Source organism: Bidens hawaiensis, unplaced genomic scaffold (genome assembly GCF_021521415.1).
Source record: "Bidens hawaiensis isolate Kalapana, Puna unplaced genomic scaffold, B.hawaiensis_p1.1 tig00009139_1, whole genome shotgun sequence".
NCBI classification, from domain to species: domain Eukaryota; kingdom Viridiplantae; phylum Streptophyta; class Magnoliopsida; order Asterales; family Asteraceae; genus Bidens; species Bidens hawaiensis.
The window spans coordinates 704,224-726,568 of record NW_027491672.1 but is presented as its reverse complement, the minus strand read 5'-3'; the positions used below and the strand labels follow the sequence as shown (position 1 = coordinate 726,568).

General features: G+C 35.3%; 3 protein-coding genes across 3 annotated transcripts; all 3 read right to left on the bottom strand.

Annotated features, from left to right (window-relative positions):
- Positions 1-1,027: 1,027 nt before the first annotated feature.
- Positions 1,028-2,046, bottom strand: LOC143531283 (protein LEAD-SENSITIVE 1-like). The gene is made up of 2 exons (XM_077026614.1): positions 1,922-2,046; positions 1,028-1,846 (listed from the first exon to the last, which is right to left on the bottom strand). The coding sequence occupies exons 1-2, from the start codon at positions 2,010-2,012 to the stop codon at positions 1,203-1,205; spliced, it is 735 nt and encodes a 244-aa protein (XP_076882729.1). The 5' UTR covers positions 2,013-2,046; the 3' UTR covers positions 1,028-1,202.
- An 11,878-nt stretch (positions 2,047-13,924) lies between these two features.
- Positions 13,925-14,923, bottom strand: LOC143531282 (protein LEAD-SENSITIVE 1-like). Its single transcript, XM_077026613.1, has 2 exons — positions 14,778-14,923; positions 13,925-14,693 (listed from the first exon to the last, which is right to left on the bottom strand). The coding sequence occupies exons 1-2, from the start codon at positions 14,866-14,868 to the stop codon at positions 14,071-14,073; spliced, it is 714 nt and encodes a 237-aa protein (XP_076882728.1). The 5' UTR covers positions 14,869-14,923; the 3' UTR covers positions 13,925-14,070.
- Positions 14,924-20,659: 5,736 nt separating this feature from the next.
- LOC143531281 (protein LEAD-SENSITIVE 1-like) lies at positions 20,660-21,807 on the bottom strand. Its single transcript, XM_077026611.1, has 2 exons — positions 21,709-21,807; positions 20,660-21,318 (listed from the first exon to the last, which is right to left on the bottom strand). Exons 1-2 carry the CDS (start codon positions 21,797-21,799, stop codon positions 20,690-20,692), a joined length of 720 nt encoding a protein of 239 aa, XP_076882726.1. The 5' UTR covers positions 21,800-21,807; the 3' UTR covers positions 20,660-20,689.
- Between the last annotated feature and the right edge of the window lie 538 nt (positions 21,808-22,345).

Here is a 22,345-nt window from a genome sequence, read left to right as displayed (position 1 = left end):
CGACACGGTTCTAACGTGACCCCTTTCGACTCAAACCCATACCGATCCGAATCAAATTTAACCATTTTTGTAGCCACTCATTTCGACCCTGATCCGGTCTTACACATGACCCAAGCTCGACTGACTGTTGTCGGTCTTAACGGGTAAGCGCGTAATATGTAAATTTTTTAAAATTAAAGAAGTATAAAGATACCATACTCAAATTAAAGATAATTAAATGCTCATTTTTATGGTGTATTTTTTTTTAAAAAATATTAACGTGTAAAAAAGTTATGGCTGTTAAAAAGTCGTAAGGTAATTGGTTTTGAATAATGAGTAAATGTGTAACTATTATATATATTAGAAAAATGTGAGAGGACCAAACTTATAATTATTTTTTTTAAGAAAGTGCTCTAAAGATAATATTACTCATAAAATTTCATAACTTTATACATTACGTACGGTATATTTTGTATAAAGTTTTGCACCTTTTAAAATTTAAAGAATACATTTAGTGATACAGATATAGATATCCCGTCCCCTGACAACATGCCTCAACTTGAACTCGAACATACTATGAAGTTAGTTTCCTCTAACTAATTAAGTACGTAATTCTTTAATATTTTGTTAAATAGAGGGACTATCTGTTTACCTGAATAACCTGTATATAAACTCGCTAGGCGTCAAAGGCGACAAATGGCCAAATGGGAGGGTTTAATCACACTTCAATACTTTGATTTAATTCATTATTGATCTTAAACATTCATATATTGTACATACATAGCATTGAAATCAGATACTCGACTTAATTCATCACACACATACATAATAACTATATTAAAAGCAACCAAACCACTAATGGCATGCTTAATTATCACAAAGGCTAAGGCCCTGTTTGTTTTTGCCTCTTTTCTCTGAATAGAGGAAAACGTCTGATTCGGTCAGACGTAATCAGACGTGGGGCTGTTTGTTTTTTTTTTCTGACATTAAGAGGTTCAGCGTCTTAATAGCATCTGAACCAGTAAGAGCTTTTAGTGGGTCTGAAAACATCTTAACCCAAAAAAAACATACGTTTGTCTCCGGCCTCCATTAACTTCTAACCCGGAGACTAGGCTTCATCTCCGACGACTAGAGGTTCGTCTCTAGCCTCCACCTCTTAATGATTCAGATTTCAGACATTTGAACCACCTCTTAACATTCAGATGTGGTATTCAGATTCAGACTTAAATCTCTAAAAAAAACAAACGGGGCCTAAGATGAAAAGAAGATAACTCCTCCACCGCCACTTTCACAACATCCTTGCGAAGGCCCAAATCTTTATTCTCTCTTTTCGAACAAGATCTTGGAAAAGCCGTTGTGAACCGCTGCACAGGGTTCCCAACTCTATCCTCCTTTTTCGTCGAATGAACCATATTTGCTTGGCTGCTCCTCCCTTGGTAGTCAATATCGTTGCTCAATAGACCTGTTTTACAATAAAGTGCAAAATCTTCACAGTTGTTGTTAATCAAATCATACTCTATATATCCATTTTCAAGCAGATAAGTGGCCCTATGTATGACTTCTTCTGGTGGATCGGGTCTTGCGGTGGTGCATGTTCCACCTCTAAGTTTGGCAACAAGGAACTCGCGGCTTGCTTCGTATTTGAATCGGTATAGTGAACCTTTTTTTATGAAGCATTCTATGCAAGTCACCCTTACACCACTACCAGCTACTTTTTCCAACCCACAATCTGACGTTGCGCATGGAGTTTTTTCCTTTTTTCGGCCGCCACTTGAGATCCAGCTCTTAGAAGCAGCTGAAAAATGAAGAATTCCATCTGCTTTTGGGTTCACCATATGAATAAGTTTGCCTTCACCAACGAAAATTCCTGCACATATGCAAGTTTCTTAGTTACAAATAAAAAATTAATAACTAACCACAAATGTATAACTAAAATGCTTACCATGGTGAGTGTACATGCTCTTCCTCCAAGTATAAACATGGTCTCCTTTCTCGAGTTCAGATGGTTTTACCTTCTGACTAAATAGCTCCATTTGTATAATTAAGTTGCTCACAATGAGATCTTTATGCAACTATGCATGTGTATATATAGAGAGAAATTGAGTTGACTTGGACCGACTTAAATTTGTAACAAGTTTAGAATGGGTCAAATCTAATTTGTTTTTGCCTTTTTTTTTTATTTTACAAACTTATTAAAAAACTTTGGAGAATTGAAATTTCTTTTCGTTGTAATGTACCATTACATTTTATTTTATTTATAACTTTTTCAGAACAAGTTGCACAAGTTGATAGGACCAAAGCAACATGCAATAATAATATGGCATTCAACCTATCACCAACCCATGCCATCTACCTCCAGCAAACAAGTAAACACCTATTTGACCCAACAATATGAGATACTTTCCTACCTTCGTGTCGTTTGCGGTTATACTATTCCTACACCGGGCCTTCCATGTATACGCAAACGGCTGGAAAAGTAGGGGTCTATGATATGAAATAATTAAGTTAGACAGATTGTCATTTGTCTGACTTTAGAGTTTGTGAAAGTAGTACACTGCACACACCTATACGCAGCGTATATATGGTGAGGATATGTATGTTTACAATTTGGGTGAGAGCCAAAGATCTCATTTGATATCAAGTGTAGGTTTTAAACGCCACTTGGATGCCTACTTTTGATTATATGCAAAATTTACATTTAGAATATGTATGTTTACAATTTGGGTTCAATTAAATTGGTTCCTGTTTGTATTAGCGCATGTCTTTTGGGACATTTTTCAACTACGTGACAATGACATTGCGAGACGTTTTTCACTTTTTCATGCAATCACCATAGATGCTCTTATGTATATATAATTGTAGACACAACCATATTCGAGGTATGACAAACAAAGCAGGAAATTAAGAGTTTTGTTGCAATACACATTCACATTCGAACCTCGGGAACCGAACCTTTCATACTGAACTGATATTGTGGTAACGGTTTTGGTTCCGGTTTTAGAAAAAAAACCACTCACGGTTCTTGGTTCAAGGTCAATTCAATCAAGATCCCACGGGTTAGACCCTTTTGATCAGTCCTAATTACATGGACTGATCAATGATGGATTGAAATTGGTTTTAATCTAATTTAACAGTTTAAAGGACAATTTTTGGGTTTTATTCCTTTGGGAAGATAAAATAATTAAAACCATTCTAATGGAAATGAAATTGATTTCCATCCCATTTAACGGGTTAAAGGACAAATTGTCACATATACAATATTAGCAACTTGCTAATTTACCCTAGTCAATTCATTGGGTTTTATTCCTTTTGGGGAGAGAAAAAAAAATGTTACAAGTCTATTCAAATAAGATGGCTCTAATTCATACAAATATCTTCAATAAGCTTAAGGGGTGTTAAATGAGCCATGTCACTACAAACAGTAAAATTTAGCAATCCAAATATAACATGAAAACTTAAAAACTGTGTCAGGCATATGAATCTAAACATGTCATAAAAATTCATGGGCAAGAACAAGAATCTTTATAACAGAAAATTACAAATTTGTATAAACCAGTTATATTTGAATTATGATTTCTTAGTTCAGTTTCTATGCAATGTTTTAGTTTTGGTATAAAGTACCAAACCAATACAATGTATGACATAAAACACATGTAAAAACAATATAAATAAACATATTAAACGAGTGAGACAACGGACCTATCAGATTAACATGAATATGACATGTTTAGCTAAACGGGTTCAACCTGAAATTAACCCGAACACGTTTTCACTAAACTCAAACCAACAAATTTCGTGTCTAGTTCATGTCAGACTCAATCATGGATCAAATTTGGTTTTAGGCAAAACTGACATGTTTAATTACAATTTGCAAAGTCGGTGCTATCTCATAAAATCACTTTTCATGATGTCACGTCAACATGTACAAGTGTTTTAAGCACTTTTGTACAAGCCAGTTGGGCATAATTAATTGTCGTCGTCATCGTTGTCGCCGCCGCCTAACCAACTTTTGGCATGTGACACGCTCATAGTTTTTTTTATCTAACCTTAATATAATGTATTTCGATGCAAATTTTATTCTAAATCGTGTTGGCAAAAGAATATACAAGTCATTGAAGACAAACATACAAGTTGTGAAAGCCGAAAGGTACTCTAAGCTTGGTTTTCTTTTATAGTATTTTTCTTCTTCTTCCCCCCCCCCCCTTTTAACTTTCCTCTTACAGCTTTTAAACAAGTAGATTTCTAATATCTAAATGTAACTAATTAAATCTATAACGTTTGATTTGATTCATAACCTATAATTTGAAGCAAAATAGCTATTAAATAATGTATTTGGTTTATTGATGCCTCCTATGTTAGGATTAAACACACACGAACCAAACACAAACACAAAAGCAATAAACGACACGAGGATTTAACGTGGTTCGGTCTAAACTGACTACGTCCACGGGTGGCAACTAGGTATATTTTCATTGAGTGACAAAAGATTACAAGTACATAACGTTGTTTAAATAGAGACTAGTATAGGGTTTGTAAATTATTGAACAAGAAATCTAAACCGGGCCGGGCTTCGGTCTAGCCACCCTACACCCATCAGCCCTTTAGACTTCAAATAATAAATCTGGCCAACAAGGCCTACAAACCCAATAATCTCCCACTAGAAGGCCTTGAGTACTCTCGTCTGCACTCCTTATTGTACTTCTGTAATCCGAACATTAACCATCTTCTAGTTGCCACCGCCTTCTCATCAATTAACCTGAAGGACCGTTGAAGCTTCCCGGAGCTCCAACACGTCAGTCACGGCTAAAACTGCCCCTAACCCATTCTCTGTCCCTACCGGCTCCCACTGAAACAAACTACCGGATCCCGAGATACCCTGAGAACAAACACTCTCCATATTCAGCAAGTAATCCACTAGAGAGACTTTTACAGCTGGAATACTGGTTTTCTTAATCCACTGGCAACCTGGAATTGTAACTGAAACACGACATGTGCTCCCACTGTCACGATGTCCTCTGACTGATTTAACCTTCCTAGCTCGTTCATCCTGAATCTTCACTTTGGCTCTGGGTTTGTTACTTGCAAAACGAACCTTCATCTGCCCACGAGATTCTGTGAACGGACTTTGTCTTTTACCAAAACTGGATCCACTCCTTTCGGTGACATATCGACCATACACAACGAACCCATTTTCTTGCCACGAGCAACCACGAGATTCCCTTTTAACTACTTTCCACTGCCCATTCCCGAACTTAACTTCGTGCCCCTGGTCATCCAACTGCCCAACTGAAATCAAATGTTTCTTCAAACTTGGAATAACCCTAACATCTTTCAAAGTCCAAGAAGTACCGGCTGAAGTTATCAAATCAACATCTCCCATACCTGTAACCTCTAGAATATCATCGTTCGCAAGTCGAACCTTTCCAAAATCCCCAACCTTAAGATTCATCATTGTTTTATTACAGTGAGTGGTTTGAAATGATTCACCAGAATCCATCACCCAAGCATCAACGTTACTCTCAACACTACAAACCAAAGCCTCATCACTACATACCTCGTCGTATGTGTCGTCTTCTGTAACGTTCAACTCTTTCTTTATAAACTTTCGGGACTCGGACTTAGGGGACATTATAAACTCACAAGTCATCCTCAATCACATAACAATAAGAATAAAAAAACCGCATACTCGTATTCTAAAGAGCACATGACACTTATCTCTATGTATAAAAGTATCCATGTAGGTTTGAGCTTGAGGGCACGTCTGCATGAGCGTCACATATTTTTAAAAACAAATGTAAGGTTTGAGCTTAAGCAAGAGTGAACTCTTATCATATGTTGAAACATCAACTCAATGATAAGTCTAATTTATTCGATTGTAGTGTGGACAAAATTATCAAAAAAACAACATGCATTTTCGAGGACAATGTCATTGTGTAAGGACCTTAGTGGACTAGTCTCATCGAGACATAAAGAAGAGAGATCATGGTGGAAAAATTATTCGTAATGGTACGTGAACGCTCGTGCATTGATGATACTCTGACCAAACCATGGACCTAACATGCGGTTACCCTCCTCGACTTAGCTTAGCCAACCTGATTTTCTTTAATTGTATTTTTTTGAAATTGATGATCACATTGGTGTTCATTTTTAAAATATGGCTACATGTGTGGTTTGTCGATACTAAAAGTTTTTTTTTTTTGAAAAGCTTTTGGAACCACCTTCAATATCCGGACGAGTCTTCATTTGACGGGATGTTAACCTTACATAGTGATTTTGACGCTTCAGGCCCGACTCATCTTAAATAACATATATGATCCCGTTTTATTTTTCAAATTCTCATCTCTTGATGCAATAAATGAGACCAAATATATACATATATATATGTAACATAATCTTTAGAATAACCAAATTAATTCTTATACTCTTAGCTAGGGTCGAGTTATTGTTGCATTTCAAATTCAATAGAAATTAAATTTTGAAAATTTCACATATGAAATTCGGTGCCAAAATTGCGCATTTTAATGCCCCGTGTGAAATTTCAAAATGCAAATTGCCAAAGACAATTTTCTAACCCTGACTAAAAAACGAACTTGTTCATTTTGCTCGAATTCATTGGTTCTCGAAATTGACAAAGAACACATAAAAATTCTTGTGCCATTCTGAAATTATTTACGATTGAATATTAGAACAATACACCGAATTATTTCGATATGAAAGTGTCTCATGAATCCCCAACACAAACTTGAACCATCAAAACTCCATGATCATTTATCAACGGCTAATTATAAGGACACCGAGATAGTTACCTAAACCAGCTGATCTAATTTCAAATTTTCCTCAACAACATGCGGCCGTTGTCTAGACCAGGGATAACATCCCATATCCCCAACCGAACTCACCTCAACCTCGTCCACAACAAAGAAAATTTTCTTTGATTCAAGATTGAAAATCCAAGGAGCGCAAAAACAACTGCTCTGATCCAGTTTAACCAAAACATGATATATGACCCGCAACCTAAAAATTCGTTTTATCAATTTGTTTAAATTAAACTCCAACTTTATTAAATCGCTCGAGGCCGCAAATCTGTTTCCACATGATTGGGTTTGAAAGTTTAGTTGACATAATAGACCACAACCACGGACATGAACTATGATGTATTGACACAAACATACCCAAAAGACCCATGCATTATTGTCGATGTAATTTGGATGGTGGGAAACGAAATGTGCCTTCCATATATAAAAAATCGTTTATTCGCTTACTTGCTTGACTTTGAATGTTCAACCCTTTTGTTTATGAGTCAACTCATGTGTGACGTTAGTACTTTTTTGTGTCACTTTCTTTACCAAATCCACTATTTTTTTTTATTAGTTATCACTTTTAAAATCAACAGTTCATAGATAATTTATTTGATATACGTAAATCGATACATTAAGTTATACTTTTTTTTCTGATGACAAGAGTTATATTATATATATATATTAGAAATCGAAAAATAACAAGTGTCAAAATAAGTTATCCTAGAACAAGACCATTACAAGAGAACAAAATGTGACCCATTACAAGAGAGTCACAAAAGTAAGAACAAGACCACAAGATCGATAAGAAAACACAAAAAATAGCAAGAGTCAAAATAAGTTATACTAGAAACTTATATGTTTCAAAATTTGATAAAAATGTTATTCTGTCTTCCGTGTTGTCTAATTTGACTTTTGGATTATGATAAAACGTTTATACGATTATAAGTAGGAAGATGATCCCTGAAAACGTATGTTTCTTTTAATAAGAGAAATTTGTTAACATGATACATGAACATTATTTAAAACTAGTGTTTTACAACGCGCTGGGACAGATTGGTAAAACCTAAGCGTTGTTAGTCCCGAGGTTGAGGCGGTAAGTCGATGCAAGTTCTGTCGGTTTCGGTTACGTGTGAGACAATACCATAACTAAAAAAAATAAAGCAAAAAAATATAGAAATTGGGATAGACCAATAGGGCGGTGTCGGTTGATAAAGCTCGAGCGTTTGGTAAAACCCGATCGTTAGCGATCCAGGACATAGAGGTGGTTAGTCTATGCAAATACAGTGGCTCCTACCGTGTTCGTTACGATACCAAAACTAAGAAAAAAATCAACAGTCAGTCGGTTTTCATTACGTTTGTTATGGTATTAGAACTAAAACGAAATGCAGCGAGACTAGGCAAATTTTGTCGGTTTCCGTCAGTTCGTTACGTTACCGTGGTAAAGCTAAACGTTAAAACTAAAAAAATCGTCAAATTAAGATATGGAAAAGAAAATACTTAAACGACGTTTATTCAGTCTGTAAAGCCCAGGTGTTGGCAAAACCCGAGCGTTGTCGGTCCTTAGTGGTAGGGCACTGAGTAGACGCGAATTCGATTGGGTTCGGTTACGTTTTGATGGTATCGAAACTAAAACGAAAGGGTTGGTAAAACCCGATCGTTGGTAAAACCTGAGTGTTGCCAGTCCCGAATGTTGTGATGACGGTCAACCAAGCGTTTTCGTTCCCAGTGCCTTAAGTCGGTCGGTTATGTTTGTGACGACACTAAAACAAAAAGGTCGGTAAAACCGGGTTGTTGGTAAAATCTGAACGTTATCGGTTCGAACGTTATGACCGAGAGAGAGAGAGAGAGAGAGGGAGAGAGATCAAATGAGAGGAAGCGTCAGTGTTTTAGCGGGCACTATCTTCTTCATCTGAGAGGGGGAGAGCATGCCCATTGAAAACCTCCAAATGAAGGGTGGGGACACCTATCAAGCCTACCACAACACTTGCTAATTTCATATATTATGGTAGTTGGATAGATACATTTATGGGCTTAAGGCGCTTTTAGACTTAATTGGGTCGTTGTTGTATTACGGCATTGAAATTAATGTCGACCAATTACCTATTAACATAACCATGAAACTTTCGGGACTCGGACTCAACTCAGGAGACATTATATGTTCACCGGTCATCCTCAATCACAGAATGATAAGAAAAAAAAACCTACATGCTCCTATTTTAAATAACACATGACAATTATCTCTATGTATAAATGGTATTCATGTAAGGTTTGAGCCTTAAGTCTTCCGGCTGAGGGCACGTTTACATGGACGTCAAACATTTTAAAAAATAAATGTAAGGTTTGAGCTTAAGCAAGAGTGAACTCTTATCTTATGTTGAAACATCAACTCAATGATAAGCCTAATTTATTCGATGGTGGCACATGTGAGGTTTGAGCCCGAAGCCTTCCGGTTGAGAGCACGTTTACGTGGATGTCACATATTTTTAAAAACAAATGTAAGGTTTGAGCACAAAGCCTTCCCGCTAAGAGCACGTTTACGTGGATTTTTAAAAACAAATGTAAGGTTTGAGCTTAAGCAAGAATGAACTCTTATCTTATGTTGAAACATCGACTCAATGATAAGCCTAATTTATTCAATAGTAGCGTGGACAAAATTCTCAAAAAATAACATGCATTTTCGAAGAAAAAGTCATTGTGTAAGGACCTTGGTCGACCAGTCTCATTGAGATAGAAAGAAGAGAGATCATGGTGGGAAAATTATTCGTAATGGTAAGTGAACTTTCGTGCATTGATGATACTCTGACCGAACCATGGACCCAACATGCGGTCTTCTTCCTCGACTTAGCTTAGCCTACCTGATTTTCTTTAACTGCATTTTTTTTAAATTGATGATCACATTGGTGTTCTTTTTTTTAAATGTGGCTTGATGTGTGCTGCGTAGCTTGTATAAATATGATAGATTGGATATTTAGTTTTTGCACAAGATCGTGTTTTAAATTTATAAAAGTGATTTCTACAAAGACTAAACACATACAAAATAAGCAAGTGTACTTATCGTATATGTAGAATAGTATTGGTAAGAACCAAGTATCGATCCGTGGACACAAAGGTTTCTAATAATAAATCGTTGTTTTACTTTAATCGGAGGTTTTAATCATTTTGGGCTAATTTTTGAACTTTTTATAAAGTGTAAATACTTATATATAATATATAGACGACCAAGACAAGAAATTCTAACGATTTGTTCAATTATGCAAAGGTTACCATCTAAGATCAAGAATCCACTCTATTTTAACATTGATAATTAATATTTGGACATGTGATAAACTTGCCATAGCAATATATGATAGATAGCTCTTTAAACCTTAAGTGAGCATCTTTGGCACTAAGGAGATAGCATGCCCATTTTAAGTCCACCATTTCCTAATGTCATACCATCTCAATGATGTCAATTTAAGTTGGCAAGTAGTTTCGTAAAGTAGAAAGATTAGGATTGACTTTGATTTCTCAAATACCAATTCTAACAACTTCGGGTGGTTGTAGTTCATCACATAACCTCCCCTTGGTTGATTTATGTAGGTTATAATTACATATTCCGTTAACATATGATTTCTTTAACTAATTTGATATCCTAAGCAAAGCCATTTCGGATTACCAAGGTTTAGAAAAATACATCATAACTTATATCTCATCATTTCCAAGTACAATATAAGGATCCGTGTTTCGATAATGTATCAAAGTATTTCTATCTTTCAAGAACATGAATCGATCATGAACGATTGCCAATGGAATCGACAACCATCAACTTTGAATTAGTGATTTAAGATGGTGAAACATTTCTCATCAAAAGATAATTGTAATATAACCATGTACTTTACTAGACTACATCACATGTCTTGATTAATTATCAAATAAAACAAAGCTTCTTCATAGATTTTAGATGGTAAAAGGAGTTTAGCTCATAATGAGCATGATGACAGACATTAAGATGATTGATGATAACAAATACATGATTAAACTTGGAACAATCTAACCAATTAATGATGGTAATGATGGTTGATGATGATGGTTGATGGTAATGATCTCCAAGCCTTCAAACTCTTCACTAGATCTTCAAAGTGAGTGTTAGTGTGTGTTTTTATAAGAGAGAACCGAGTAGATTTCTTTTTAAGGCACACCAAATAAGTGCAACATGAGCCACTATTTATAGGCAATCTGGATAGTGAGGCACGGCCCCGTGCTTTATGAGCACGCCCCCGTGCATTTTTATGAGATGTGCCAGATTTGTTTTGTCTTTTCTGTGAGGTGGCAACGGCCCCGTGGTTGGTAGGCACGACCCCGTGGTTTTTAGTGACATGTGCTCAATTCTTCTTTGTCTTTTCTGTGTTCTCGTCCACGGCCCCGTGTCTGATGAGCACGGTCCCCTGCTTTTGCTTCCAGATTTTATCTTTTCTTGTGTTGGAAGCATGTGGGCGTGTTTCTTGAGACATGGGGGCGTGTTTCTTTGTTTTCTTGTGTTTTCTTCTGTTTTTCTTCGTCTTTTTGCTTGTTTCTTCGTTTGGGGCTTGGTTTTACCTGAAATTATGTTTTATTATGATAAGTAGCTTTTTATGCTATGTTATTTGATAGAAATTGCAGTTTTTAAAGATTATTTGATGCCGAAAAGATGTATATTTCTATGTACATCATGGCTAAATGTGTGTTATGTTGATACTAATTTTTTTTTTTTTTTAAAAACGTTTGAAACCACTCAAATATCCCGACGAGTCTTCATTAGACAGGATGCCAACCGTACATAGTGATTTTGATGCTTAAGAATTGACTCATATAAAAATAACATATATGTTTCCCTTTTATTTTTCATACTCATTTCCTGATGCAATAAATGAGACCAAATATATACATATATGTAACATATTCTTTTGAATAACCAAATCGATTCTTATGCTCTTAGCTGTGGTCGAGTTATTGTTGCCATAAATATTTTTTAGAAATTAAATTTTCAAAATTTCACATTTGAAATTCAATGCCATAAATGCGCATTTTAATGCCATGTGAAATTTCGAAATGGAAAATGCCAAAGACAGTTTTCTAACCCTAACTTGTAAATACGAATTTGTTCATTTTGCTCGAATTCATTGGTTCTCAAAATTGATTTAGAACAAATACAAAATTCTTGTTTCATTCTAATTTTATACGATTGGGTATTCGAACGATACACCAAATTAATTCGATATGAAAGTGTCTCAGGAATTCCAACACAAACCTGGACCATCCAAATCCAGGACCATTTATCAATAGCCAATGATAAGGACACCGAGCTAATTACCTAAACCAACTTACCTAATTCCAAATTTTCCTCAACAACATGCTGTGTTCGTCTAGACCAGGGATAAGATCCCATATCCTCACCCGAACTCACCTCGACCTGGTCCGCAACATAGAAAATTTTCTTTGATTCAAGATTAAAAATCCAATGAGCCTAGAAAACAACTGCTCTAATCCCGTCCAACCAAAACATGATATATGATCCGTAACCAAAATTTTCTTTTTATCAATTTGTTTAAATCAAACCCAAACTTGATTAAATCACTCCGGCCCCGAAAATTTGTTCCACATGATGTATTGACACAAAGAGACCCATGCATTATTGTCAATATAATTTGGTTGGTGGGAACACGAAATGCACCTTCGATATATAAAAACAGTTTACTTGCTAGACTTTGAATGTTCACTCCTTTTGTTTATGAGTCAACTCATGTGTGATGTCTAAAATTATCACTTTCGTTACCAAAACCGCCATTTTTTTATTAGTTCACTTTTTAAATCAATAGTTCATTGATAATTTATATGATATACGTAAAACGATATATTAAGTTATACTTTTTTTTCCTTACAACAAGAGTTATATATAGGGTTTGGATCTAATAAAAATGAAATTAACATGTTAATTGTGGTAATCAAGTAGAGTAATTATATAAACAAGTAGACTAATTATATTTATTAATTATATTATAGAGTAATTACATAATTACTCTATAATGTAATTACATAATTATTTTACTTGTATATATAATTACTCTATTTGATTCTCATAATTAGCACGTTAATTTCATGTGTATGTTAAATTAGAATATGCCTTTACTAATTCATAACTAGAGAGAACAATACATGACCCGTTACAAGAGATTCACAAAAGCAGGAACAAGACCACAAGATCGATAAGAAAGCACGAAAAATAACATGGATCAAAATATGTTACACTAGAAAATTATGTTTCAAAATTTGATGAAAATGTTATTTTGTTTTCCGTGTTGTATAATTTGACTTTTGGATTATGATAAAACGTTTTTACGATTATAAGACCACCCCACTATGGAGCGTGGTCAAGTGAGGTGGTTGGCGCCCTCGCGGAACACCACCAAAGGGCGCCCTTGATGGTGGGGCGCGAACCCAAGGGTTGTCCAAACGATGGGCGTCTTTGTGTGTGAATGTGGGTCCTCCTCTCAGCAGCTCTCCCCATCTCTCTCACACACACATACATACATATGCATAGGGGATGGATCTTGCGAGAAGTACGTGATATTACAGCGACAAGTGCGAGAAGTGAAGGTATAACTCCATTAATCCCTTATTTCACTCCCTTTCTTATGTGTAGGTGCATAACTTCTGAAATGATCCATATATATATATATATATATATATATATATATATATATAATAGGGGCGCCCTTGGGGCATTAAACCATAGCAGGGCATTATTGGCTGGGGCTTCGATGCCCGATGCTTACGTGACACTGACGTGGCACACAACACTGTGGAGAGGCTTCGATACCCCCCACCATAAAGGATGGTCTAAGTAGGAAGATGGTCCCTTAAAACGTATGTTTGCTTATAATGGAGAACCTTGTTAACATGACACATAAACATTATTTAAAAGGTTTGGTTTTGAACTTTTCGTCTTCTCGTGTTACAAAGCAAACCACCACATATATATAATAATCTTGTCCCCTGCCAACATGCCCCAACTTGCACCCGAACATACTATGAAATTAGTTTCCCCTAACTAATTAAGTAATTCTTTATATTTAGCTGATAGGCAAGAGGGACGATTTGTTTACCTGTATAACCTATATATGAACTCGCAAGGCGTCAAATGCGACAAATGGGAGGGTTTAATCCTACTTCAATACTTTGATTTAATTCATTAATGATCTTAAACATTGGTATTTCATACATAGCATTGAAATCACATACTCGACTTAATTCATAACACACATACATAATTATCTCAAAGACTGAGACGAAAAGAAGATAACTCTTCCACAGCTACTTTGACAACATCCTCGCGAATGCCCAAATCTTTATTCTCTCTTATCGAACAAGATCTTGGAATAGCCGTTGCAAACCGCTGCACAGGGTTCCCAACTCTATCCTCCTTTTTCGTCGAATGAACCATATTCGCTTGGCTGCTCCTCCCTTGGTAGCCAATATCCTTACTCCATAGACCTGTTTTACAATAAAGTGCAAAATCTTCACAATTGTTGTTAATTAAATCATACTCTATATATCCATTTTCAAGCAGATAAGTGGCCCTATGTATGACTTCTTCCGGTGGATCTGATCTTGCGGTGGTGCATGTTCCGCCTCTAAGTTTGGCGACAAGGAACTCACGACTTGCTTCGTATTTGAATCGGTATAGTAAACCGTTTTTAATGAAGCAATCTATGCAAGTCACCCTTACACCAGTACCGGCTACTTTTTCCAACCCACAATCCGACATTGCGCATGGAGTTTTTTCCTTTTTCCGGCCGCCACTTGAGATCCAACTCTTAGAAGCAGTTGAAAAATGAAGGATTCCATCTGCTTTTGGGTTCACTAAATGAATAAGTTTGCCTTCACCAATGAAGATTCCTGTGCACATGCAAGTTTCTTACAAATTAATAATAAGCAACCACAAATGAACAAATAAAGATAGAAACATAAAATGCTAATTACCATGGTGAGTGTAAATGTTTTTCCTCCAAGTATAAACATGGTCTCCTTTCTGGAGTTCAGATGGTTTCACCTTCTGACTAAATAGCTCCATTTGTATAATTAGTAGAGTATTGCTCACATACCATTGGACTGAGATGCATATGTATATATAGAGTGTGAAATAGTGTTTGACTGACTTTAATTGGTGCAGAGAAGTTTAGAACAGGTCAAAAAAGCCTTTTAGAATTAAAAACCGTTGACTCCTGTCAACACACCGATGTTATTCATACATGCAATATACATACTCAAGTTGCAGAAGTTAATAGCATAGAACCAAATAAACAACTCACCGACATGCAATAATAATAAGGCATTCAACCTATTTCCACCAACCCATCTACCCCAGTTTTACCCAACAATATGAGCTACGGCCCCACGTTCGTGTCGTTTACTGTTCTAATATTTCTACACCAGGTCTTCCACATGCACGCAAAAGGCCGTTTGAAATGTAGGAAGCTATGATTTGACGTCAACGGTTGTTTGACATATACACAAACCGCGGAAAAGCAAGACTATGATTTGGAATAGTCAGACAATGTCTGACTTTAGAGTTTTTGAAAGTAATACGTTGCATATAAATCTATATGATGCATATATAGGGTGTCAAAATTAGATTTGGGTGTGTTGATGGTCCGCAAGAAGTTATCAAATTTTACTAATTAAATTACGTTATGAATTGGTTAAGATTCTTTTAATTACGTGATTTTCCTTATTTTATACCTTTTGATGGGTGAGACCCAAAGATCCCCATCTGATATCAAGTGTAGATTTTAAACTCCACTTGGATGCCTACTTGTGATTAGATTTAAAATTTACATAATTTAGAATATGTATGTTAACAAAATTATGTATATATATATATAAATGATTGTTTGCATATGGTACAACTTGGGTTTAATTAAATTGGTTCCTGTTAGTACTAACATGTCTTGTAGGACATTTTTCATAATAGCGACATGACGAGATGCTTTTTACTTTTTCGTGCAACCACTATGGATGCTATTATGTGATATTTAGATACAACAATTATTATATATAATAATTAGGAAGTTTGGTGTCGTTAGGTGCCGATTGGGTCACTTGATGGCATCGTATTGGTCATTATCATTTTGTTTTTTTTGTTCTGGTACCGTAAGGAACATAACAGATTGAATCCGCGTAGACTCACAACCTTAACCACCATGACCGACAACGTTTCGGTTTTACCAACGCCCAAGTTTCTCGACCGACACCACCCATTGGTCCGCCTCAAATTTATATTTTTACCATTTTTTAGCTCTGGTACCGTAACGATAGTAACCTTAATTGACCGAATTCGTGTCGAGTTACCACCTCAAGGCCCTAGACTTACGACGCCTGGGTTTTACCACTGCTCGGGTTTACCGACCAAATAAACATTGAACATTTTATTTTTATTATATGTTAATATGACAAATTTATTTTTTGGGTTTTAACGCTTAGGTCTTACCAACGATTTCTATACCTTACGAGCATAATCAATAATGTCTAAATTGGTCATGTCGACTTACCGTCGTAACACTCGGGGTATTACAACACCCGAGTTTCAACGTTGGGGTTTTACCAGCTGTCCCGGCGCAACGTTCCGGGGAAACACTAGTTTAAAGCATGCATGACAAAACTTTGGAGCCGAACTTTTCATACTGAACTGATATTATATATGAAGTTTTGGTTTTCAACGCTGGGGTTAGACCCTTTTGATCATTACTAATTACATGGACTAAATGATGAATTGAAATTTGAAAATGGTTTTAATCTAATTTAGATGGTTAAAATGACAATTTGATACGTGTATAATATTAGCAACGTGCTAATCCACCCTAGTCAACTTGATGGGTTTTATTCCTTTAGAAGAGAATAAAAAAAGCATTCGGTTGAATAAGTTTATTATAGTAAAATGGGTTCCTTATACAAGTACGTCAAATTAGGACTGAATGATGGATTGAAACTGGTTTCCATCCAATTTAACATGTTAAAGGACAAAACTGTTACATATACAATATTAGCAACTTGCTAATTGACCCTAAATTCACTGGGTTTTATTTCTTAGGGAGAAAAAAAAGAACATTTTGTTGAACAAGTCTATTCAAATAAGATGGTTCTTCATACAAGTACCTTCAAGGCTTCAATAGGTGTTAAACGAGTCATGTGTGTAAAATTTAGCAATCCAATCATATGACATGAACTCAAAAATTTTGGGACATATGAACGTTAACATGTGCTGAAAATTCATGGGCTAACAAGAACAAGAATCTTTACAACAAAAAATTACAAATGCACATAAACCAACTATACTTTAGTTATTATGAACTATTAGGTCAATTTCGATTTTATGTTTTAGTTTTGGAATAAAGTACCAAACCAATATAATATATGACATAAAACGCATTTAAAAACAATAAAAATAAATAGACTAACTAAACATGTTAAGCCACAAGTCTATCAGGTTAATATAAATATGACCCGTAGCTGAACGGGCTGGCGGGTCAATATGCACTAATTTATTTTAAATATCATATGCTTACAAGACAATCATGGATCAAATTTGGTTTTAGACAAAACTAACATGTTATTTTCAAAGTCGACGCTACCTCTGAAAATAAATGTTCATGATGTCATGTATTGATGTACAAGTGTTTTAAGAACTTTTTTACAAGCCATTTGGGCATAATTACTTGTCATCGTCATTGTTGTTTATGTTGTTGCTATCATTGTCGCCACCTAAGACCATCCCCATACACAAACCAAGCAAATCCAATCTTTATTATAAAACTAATTAACTTCTCTCTTTTCCAGCTATCCAATCCAACCAAATCAAACTTTACACACTTATCAGCAACCCAACATTCACTATTTTTATTAAATAAATAAAATTTATAGTTGTTTTTTATTAAAAGTTACTAGAACTAAAAAATAATTTATTTGTGTAAAATAAACGATATATATTACATTGAAATTATCTAAAAATAACAAAAATCTTTGGTAATGATTAATATTGTTTATTTGTAAAAAAAACTCTGCTTATAATAAAATTTAAACCGGAATGTTAAAAGAAGCTAAATAAGACTATGTTTTTTGATTTTTTTAAAAAAACTTAATGATTACAAGTTATTAGAAAAAAATAAATATTTGAGCTAAAACTAATTAATGTGAAAAGAAAAATAGAAATAAACTAAAAGCATGTCTGTTCAAGTGGTGACATGCGTGAGCCAAAAGATTACCAACTAGTTTGGTCCATCAAGCCGTTTGTCACATTTTCTTGTTTTTTAATGTTTTATAAATTCAAATAATGGAACAACCCAAGTTGGGTTTGCCAACAGGAGTGGTCAAACCGGCTTAATTTTGACATGTGACGCGCTCTCAAGTGTTTTTCTTTTATCCTAACTTTTAAGAATATAATGTTTTTTAATTGAATTTTTTTTTTCTAAAATGAGTTACGCGAAAGAATATACAAGTTGCGAAAGGCACTCGATCGAACCTCCACTCTTCTTCTTCTTCTTCTTCTTCTTTGGCTCCCCCCACCCTCCCACTCTCTCTTATTTTCCTGTTAGAACTTTTAAACAAATAGATTTCTAATTTCTAAATGTAATTAAATATATATCTCTAAATGTAAGTAATGTTTTTAGTTTATTGAATATAACAACATATATATATATTTTAGCTGGGTGGTAATAAAATCAATTTCATAAGAACCCTTTCAAATAAAAATAGAGAACGAAATTGTATCATCAAAAAATAGATGTACACAAAAAATATACACTACTTTTTCATCAAATAATCTAATCTTACATCTATTTATTGCAAATATACTCGAAACAGGTATTTGTTAGTTTAATCTTGTTTTCCAGAAAGAGGATGGCCTTAAACGAGCAAAGGAGCCAAAGCACGAAGAAAAACGAAGAAAATTTTGTATTTGTTCTTGAAGCACGGGTCGCCCCCCCCCCCTCCCCCCCACAGCACAACCGCACCCAAACATCAACGGCATAGATATGCAATTATTGGTCGGAAAACACGAACCCCTAGCCTGACTTCATCCTCGACATCTACAACTCAACTTCTTCATCTAACCCGTTGGTCAAATCTAAGGGGGTGTTTGTTTTTTCTTCAAACATCTTCAAGGGAGCTTATGTCTGCAGGCGCGCAGACGTCACCCTTGAAGACTGTTTGTTTTTTTTTTAAACAGATCTGAACACATCTTATTTCCTCTTCAAAAATAAGACATGATCTCATTCTTATAACATCTTCACAAAACCCTACTCCCTCATATACGCACACAACATCAGACGGCGCTCCTCCTCCTCCTCCGATCATTTTTCCGGTGACCTCCCTCTTCTCCTCCGACCAGGTACCTCCCTCTTCTCCTCCGACCAGCCCCTCCCATGGTGTTGATTGAAAAACAAAACCCCAAACTGAGAGATAATCAGGGCTATGTATATGTATAGTGTGGTTTTGTGGCGCACAATTGAAAAACCCTAAACACACACGCAACACCATCAAAATCAAACAAGGGGGGGTCGGGTTTAGGTTCAAATACGAAACTAGCATCTGTTGATTCATATTTGTTTGTTGGATTTTTATTTATTCGATTGCTTTTGTTCAGGCAAGTTTGTTATGTTGTTTTTTGAGCTATTTTGTGCTGTTTATTAGAGCAGTTTTGCTGCATGTTTTGTGCAGTTTTTTGAGCTGTTTTGTGTTGTTTATTAGAGCAGTTTGTCTTGTATGTTATGTGTGATTTAATTCTAGATGGAAACTAATGATGGTCGACAACAATGGACGGATGAGGCTGTTAAATGCTTATTAGAAACATGTCTTGAAGAAATAGGGAGGATAGGTAGAAATGGACAAAGCTTGTGCAGGGAGTCTTGGGTTATAGTAGGGAAGAAACTCAAGGAACAATTTCACATGGATTTGACTCAAAAGCAAATTAGAAATGCTTTTGATACTATGAAATCAAAATATGTAGGATGGTGCTATCTTGTGAGATAAGTTTGACAGTTACATATTTTCAGTTTATGCAGACAGTATCAGCTTATAAAAACAAACAGTCTTATATTTTCAGCTTGCAGATCTTCAGACCACATCTTCAGTTGCAGACATGAAAACAGATGAAATCAGCTTGCAGACAGTTTATGTCTGCAAAAACAAACAGCACCTAAGGCATGCATTACTGTCTCTTCATCTACGATGGCTCAGAGCGCCAACGTAAGATCTATGCCAAACCCGTCATCACCAGATCTGCAATGGTGACCAAAATTTGAAGTGACCATATTTTATTCTCGCGTGAAAAGCTATGGTTGTCATGAGTTTATCACTTTATGTTAATTGTATTTAAATTAAGATTTTATGTATTTGTTTTGTTACAAGTGACCATATAACTTTAATGAATATTAAGGGTATTTTGATAGTTTCATATCTACTCAATGAAAAAAGTTAATCTCATAGGGACCAAGTGTGTCATGTTAATGCAAACAACGAGTTTAAAGTTGTAGCATTTTGAACTTGGGGACTAATTAAGTTGTAATATGGTCAACCAACAAAACCTATCCATGTAATTAATTTAAAATAAACTCCAATTTTGTTTAAAAGTAACATGTATTGAGATTTTAATGTACAAAAAGTTGTTAAGAGAGTGACTTTTATTAGCAAAAAAGAGAAGAAAGAAAGACAGAAAGAAAGTGTATTGGTTTTATATGATGTGTTTCCTCTACAAACATTTTACCTTTATTTATGTTATTTGACAGTTTACCTTTTTATTTTGTTATTTTTCTGGACAAGGGATACACAGTATATTCCTACTTTTCCTCTATTGTTACATGCAACCAACCCCTAATGAACGGATTCACAACATAAATATCTCAAAGATTGAGATGAAAAGAAGACAACTCCTCAACAGGCACTTTCTCAACATCCTCGCGAACGCCCAAATCTTTATTCTCCCTCTTCAGACAAGATCTTGGAATAGCCGTTTTGAGCCACTCCACATAGTTGTTAATGATATCTTCCTTTTTTGTCGAATGAACCATATTCGCTTGGCTGCTCCTCCCTTGGTAGCCTATATCCTTGCTCCAAAGACCAGTTTTACAATAAAGTGCAAAATCTTCACAGTTGTTGTTAATCAAGTCATACTCTATATATCCATTTTCAAGCAGATAAGTGGCCCTATGTATGACTTCTTTTGGTGGATCGGATCTTGCGGTGGTGCACGTTCCACCTCTAAGTTTGGCTAGAAGGAACTCGCGACTTGCTTCGTATTTGAATCGGTATAGTGAGCCTTTTTTTATGAAGCAGTCTATGCAAGACACCCGTACACCACTACCAACTACTTTTTCCAACCCACAATCCGACATTGCGCAAGTAGTTATTTCCTTATTTCTGCCACGGCCACTTGAGATCCAGCTCTTAGAAGCAGTTGAAACATGAAGAAGTCCATCTGCTTTAGGGTTCACCAAATGAATTATAAGTTTGCCTTCTCCAATGAAAATTCCTGCACTTGCAAGTTTCTTACAAATGAATAGCAAACACAAATCAATCAATAAACATAGATTAGTCATCACCACTTTTGTGGGGTGGTCAAGAGGTTGTCCTTAGAGTTTTCTTCTAGGGATCCTAGGTTCGACTATCGGCGCATATGGGTGCTCTGAAATATGGGCGGCATCACGCCACCACTATAAGGGGATTCACACTTCAGTGAGATGTGACAAGTGTTATGATTTTTTGAAAGAAACATTGTTATCACTATAGCATACGCTTTTCAATAAAAAATCATCATCATCATCATCATCATCGTACTCAGTATATCCCACCAATAGCAATGCTATGGTAGGGTCTGAGGAGGGTAAGATGTAGACAGATTATAGAAATTTTAAGTGCTTACCATGGTGAGTGTAAATCTTCTTCCTCCAAGTATAGACATGGTCTCCTTTCTCGAGTTCTGATGGTTTAACCTTCTGACTAAATAACTCCATTTGTACAATTAAGTATGCGCATGTGTATATATATAAAGAAATTGTGTTAACTTCGACCGACTTAATTAAATTCGTAAGAAATGTAGAACGGGTTTTGCTTTGTATTTGTTTTTTTCTTTTTCACTATCTTTTGATTTTATTTAATTCGAAAGTTTGAAGTATTGAAATAATATTTTTCACTATATCATATGTACTATTGCATTTCATTTATATTTTTCATTCTTTCTTGAAGATAAACGCCGCATGAAAACTTACAAAAATAAATAAAAGTTTTTATTTATTATTTTATACCCACAATTATTAAACGCTCAAGTTGGGATGAAAATGAAACTCGAATATGATAGAAATACCTTAAACCCTAAACATCTAAGACGAGTGTTGAAACGGGTGTATGATATTAATTTTAAATTTTTTCGCATGTAAGATCTGGAGATATACAATTGTGTACTAAATAAATAAAAGTTATTTATCTAAATGTTAATGGCATAGTTATGAAAGGTTGAGGGGGTAAACACTGCAAAGAAAAGTGTCATTAGAGGTCACAAT